At 60.9% G+C, this 4,132-nt stretch overlaps 1 protein-coding gene across 2 annotated transcripts in view; it reads right to left on the bottom strand.

Moving 5' to 3' along the window:
- ZNF362 (zinc finger protein 362) overlaps positions 1–4,112 on the bottom strand; it is a 9,045-nt gene extending 4,933 nt beyond the window's left edge. Inside the window, exons 1-2 of one of the 2 annotated variants that reach the window (XM_017839688.1) lie at positions 4,018–4,112; positions 3,823–3,907 (exon numbers count right to left, since the gene is read on the bottom strand). In XM_017839688.1, the coding sequence (XP_017695177.1) occupies positions 3,823–3,863 (41 nt within the window). In that variant the 5' untranslated portion in view covers positions 3,864–3,907; positions 4,018–4,112. The other variant, XM_017839689.1, reaches the window with a different exon arrangement.
- Between the last annotated feature and the right edge of the window lie 20 nt (positions 4,113–4,132).

The following is a 4,132-nucleotide window of genomic DNA, read 5'->3' as shown; positions in this document are numbered from 1 at the left end:
GGGTCAGACCCTGAGCCCCAGAGAAAGGGACCCCTTCAGCATCCCAACAGCCTGAAGGAACTGTGGGATTCCCCCCACTTTTTGGGGGGAAACTGAGGCAGGAAGAAGGGAACCCCCCCTCACGCTCCAGAGCAGGACGGCACAGGCGCATTTTTGGGGAGCCATTTCCCACGGCAGACCCCAACACCAGCTTTGGGAATTCCCCTTCCCAACCCTGACCTGCTCCAGATCACCTCCCCACTGCACCAAATGTTGGGTTTTCCAAGTGGAAGCGGCGCCGGATCCCGGCAGGGCGGGCAGAGCCGGGGTCCCGCTTGGTGCCATGGAATGGGAATTCACTGGGAATATGAAATGCACCTTTTCCCCCCAGGTGTTTTGGGTAATTATCTATGTACCCACAGGCCGCCCACGCCGTGCACTTCCCCACTGGCTACGTATACACACATATATACATGTACATGTACGTGCATAGATGAGATCCCTTGGGATCATGAGCATGGGATGAGCGACTCCGGTGCCGGCACAAGGGGCTGGACATTGGGAAGAGGGGCCGAAAGCGGAGCGGGAAGCGGGGAACCCCTCATGATGTGGAGGCAGGAGGAGCACAGGCAGAGGGTTCCGAGCCCCCTCGGCACAGCCAAGCAACCGGCACCGACCCCCCCAATTTCAGCACCGACCCCCTGCCCCGGCGCGGCCGTGGGAAAACAGGAAACTGGAGCTATGATTAGAAAAGGGAATTTTGGAACTGCTCCCCCATCCCAGCAGGTGCCCCTCGACCTCTGTCCTTCCCATCCGTCCATCTGTCCCGCTCCCTGTCCCGCCAGGAGCCGACAGCAGCACCCACACGGATGAACCCCAGCCATGTGGCCCCCGAGCCACCAGCAGGACACGGCACAGACCCCCCACCAGACCCAGGACCCCCCGTGCAAAGCTGGACAGGGGCTGCAAAGCCACGGAGGGTATTTTGGGGAGAAAAGCGCAAATATCACGTGTTTCCCCGCCCCCACCTGGGGAGGGCTGGCTAAAGAAACGAGGAGTTATTGGTAAAAGCGGCGTGCTCGGAGCTGGATGAACAAGAGGAGGGAAGAAATGGTCGGCGTTGCCAAAATAATGATCCGAATCCCTGTTCCTGTCCCGGTTTCGTGCGGTAAATCCCGCGGTGTTTGGTCGGGAACGGCGTCCCCCCTCTCCCGGGGCTGGGGGAGGGAGTGGGAGAGGGGAGAAAGCAGATGGAAAAATATAGATATGTATATATATAAAAACTCCCTTTTTTCTCTTTTCTCAGCTAACTATGAAAAATGGAAGCTGACATGCAGCAAAGGCGGAAAAAAAGGAAAATCCATTAAAATGGAAATTGTGGAGGGTGGGGAAATGCGGCGGCGCATCTCTGCGGGGCACGGGGGTGGCAGGGCTCTCTGTGCCCCCACATTTTGGCTGGGCAGGGGGAAACCCCCCCGTGGGTAACATCTCCAGTGGCGTGGTCCCAACCATGGAGGGAAGAGCCCAGCATCCTCCACGGGCACCGGATCTGGGTGCTGAGGGGATGGCAAAGGTTATCCCAGGGGACAAGGAGGGTGCCCAAAGCACGGTGGGGACCCAAGCGGGAACGAGGGATGTGGGGAGAGCAAGCGGGAAGATGCGCAGAGCCCCAAAAGCGGGGGCTGAACCTCGGATTCCCACGGCATCACCGCTCTGCCAGGCCCCGGGGGGAAGCGGCAGCACCCTGAAGAGACCAAAAGCCTCCTTCCCGTGGGGAGGGAAGAGCGGGAGAAGCCGGAGAGCTGGGGCTGGGGGTGGCGAGGGGAGAGCGGGGGCTGCGGTGCCGGAGCCGTCAGGTGGTTGGTACTCACAGGGTGGCCTCTGGAGCCAGGTGGGCGCAGCTGCCTGGGGAGACGTGTCGCTGAGGCTCCAGATTGATGGGAGGTAGATGATGGCACGGGTGGGCACGAGCTCACTAGAGCCTTCCAACTTCCTACCCAACTGCCGCTAAGTCAAGCTACAGTTCTCTAGGGAACGCCTCTACCTTGGCAGCCCTCTCTGTCTCGCCTTCGCTGAAATAAAAAGAAACAAGAGATTTCTTTTCACGGCACCGCCGGGAGAAAAGGGGAAGCTCAAGGGGCAGCTCAAGGGGCAGCTCAAGGGGCAGCTCAAGGGGCAGCTCAAGGGGCAGCTCCTGGGGCCTGGCGAGCAACCACCGACCCAGCACAGCTGGAAAATGGGGGGCTGGGAGGCAAGGGGAGGGGTCTGGGGGGCAGCAGAGCAGCACTAGGTGGCTCGGCGTGTCCTCGACGCCGAGCGTGGTGTCCCCCTGAGTGTCCCAGCGAGGGCACCAGGGCACAGCTCCCGCCTGCCCTCCCCGTGCCAAGCGGCGAGCGCAGGAAAGCCGGCGGCGGCCCGAGACGGCGCGGTGGGCGAGAGCCGAGCAGGGGGAGGCCCCCTGAGTGTCCCCCCACCCAAATCCCACACCGGGGACAGTGACACCGCGTCCCCGGGCCAGAGAACCCAGCTCTGCCCCGCACTGTGCCCCAGTTTCCCCCCAAAACACAAGGCCCCCCCTAAGAACAAGTATCCCTGGGGTTTGCCTGGAGCAGGAGGGTTTTTGAAGGGAAAGCCCGTCCACAAACCCCCCACATGCCAAAGCCACCGGGGTGGGAAGCAGCATCCGGCCCCATCCTCAGGGAAGGCACATCCCTTCCCGCCCCGACTGTGCTCATCCGGGAGGGATTCACCCCGCAGCCGAGGGGGCAGGAGCCGGGAAGCAGGAAGGCCAGGAGAGCCCCGAGCCACGGGGGGCTCGGGGAGGGGGTGGCCCTGCGCCGCAAGAATTCACCCAAGATGGAACCAATTAAAGCCCCGGCTTCCGCCCCCCAAAGGGCCCTGGGCCGGGGCTTCTCCTCCTTCTGCATTTCCAGCAAAACCAACCCAAAACAAGCCCTCCGGGCCAGGCCGGGGGGTCTCCGCGTGGTAAAGGGGGTGTGCGGGGCAGGGTGAGGAGCCAAGCGCTGGCGGCAAGCGGGAGGGGGGCAAAGCCATGCTGGGGACCACCACGGGGTGCCCAAGTCAGGGAGAAGCCCCCAAAAGGTGGGGGCTGAGGCAGCATGACCCTGATTCTGCAGGGGGGGTCGTGTCACCCACGGAAGGGACACGGGGACAGCCCGGAGGGAGCCCGCGGGGGTGACGCTCACGCCAAACACGGGGCACACGTTCCACCAAAACGCACCAGCGAGGGGGGTCCTGCCCCCCCACACCCCAAACAGCCCCTTCGAGGAGACCCGCGAGGCAAAGGCAGCGCCCACAAACCAGCCTGGGGGGCAACCAACACCCCCCCCAACCGGCAAGGGGGGGTGACAGCACACGGGGACACCGAGGTACGGGCAGGGTTCGCCCCGAGGGGGGAGCGGACGCGCCGGATCCAACATGCACTTGTCGTGACATCGCACCCACCTCCCGAAAATCCACATTTTTAAGGGAAGAAAACACGAGGAGGAGGGGGGGGGGCGAGGAAGAAAATGATTATTTCAGGCGTATAAAGGCACGTTTCTTAAAAGGGAAACATCGAGGGGTCTCATTTATGCTGGGAGTGGGCAGGGGGCAGGCAGGGAGCCTCCCCAAGCCCCCCCAGACCCCTCTGCCCCTACTTGCATATAAACATATATATCCACACGTAACACCTGGACTGTGGTGTGCATATATACATTATTTCCACCAGCACACAAACGCATGCATCCTCAAGTCGTAACGCTATTCCAGCGTGGAAACACACAGAAAAAAAACAGGGATTTTTTGTTTTTCTCCCCCTCCATCCAGCCCAGCAATGCCCACCTCTGCGAGTACTGGCGTTGCTTCCCCTTATCCGCGTCCATCTCCAGCTCTAGCTGAGACCGGGTGCTGCACGTGGGGCGTTTTTCTACGGGGGGACAAGGAGGAGGACAACTTCACACACCCCGAACCCCCCGCCAGCCCCCGGCGCGCGAGATCCCACAGCGGAGGAACAAAAGCGAAGCGGCTCCGACCTACCCGACCCGTGGGAACGTGGGGTTTTGCCTGAAAATAGAGAGAAAACAACAAAAAAAAAAAAAAAAAAAAAAAAAAAAAAAAAAAAAAAAAAAAAAAAAAAAAAAAAAAAAAAAAG

The sequence above is a fragment of the Lepidothrix coronata genome, unplaced genomic scaffold (assembly GCF_001604755.1).
Source record: "Lepidothrix coronata isolate B3197 unplaced genomic scaffold, Lepidothrix_coronata-1.0 Scaffold457, whole genome shotgun sequence".
Classification (NCBI taxonomy): domain Eukaryota; kingdom Metazoa; phylum Chordata; class Aves; order Passeriformes; family Pipridae; genus Lepidothrix; species Lepidothrix coronata.
The sequence above is the reverse complement of the archived record's forward strand: the minus strand, read 5'-3'. Positions and strand labels throughout refer to the sequence as shown.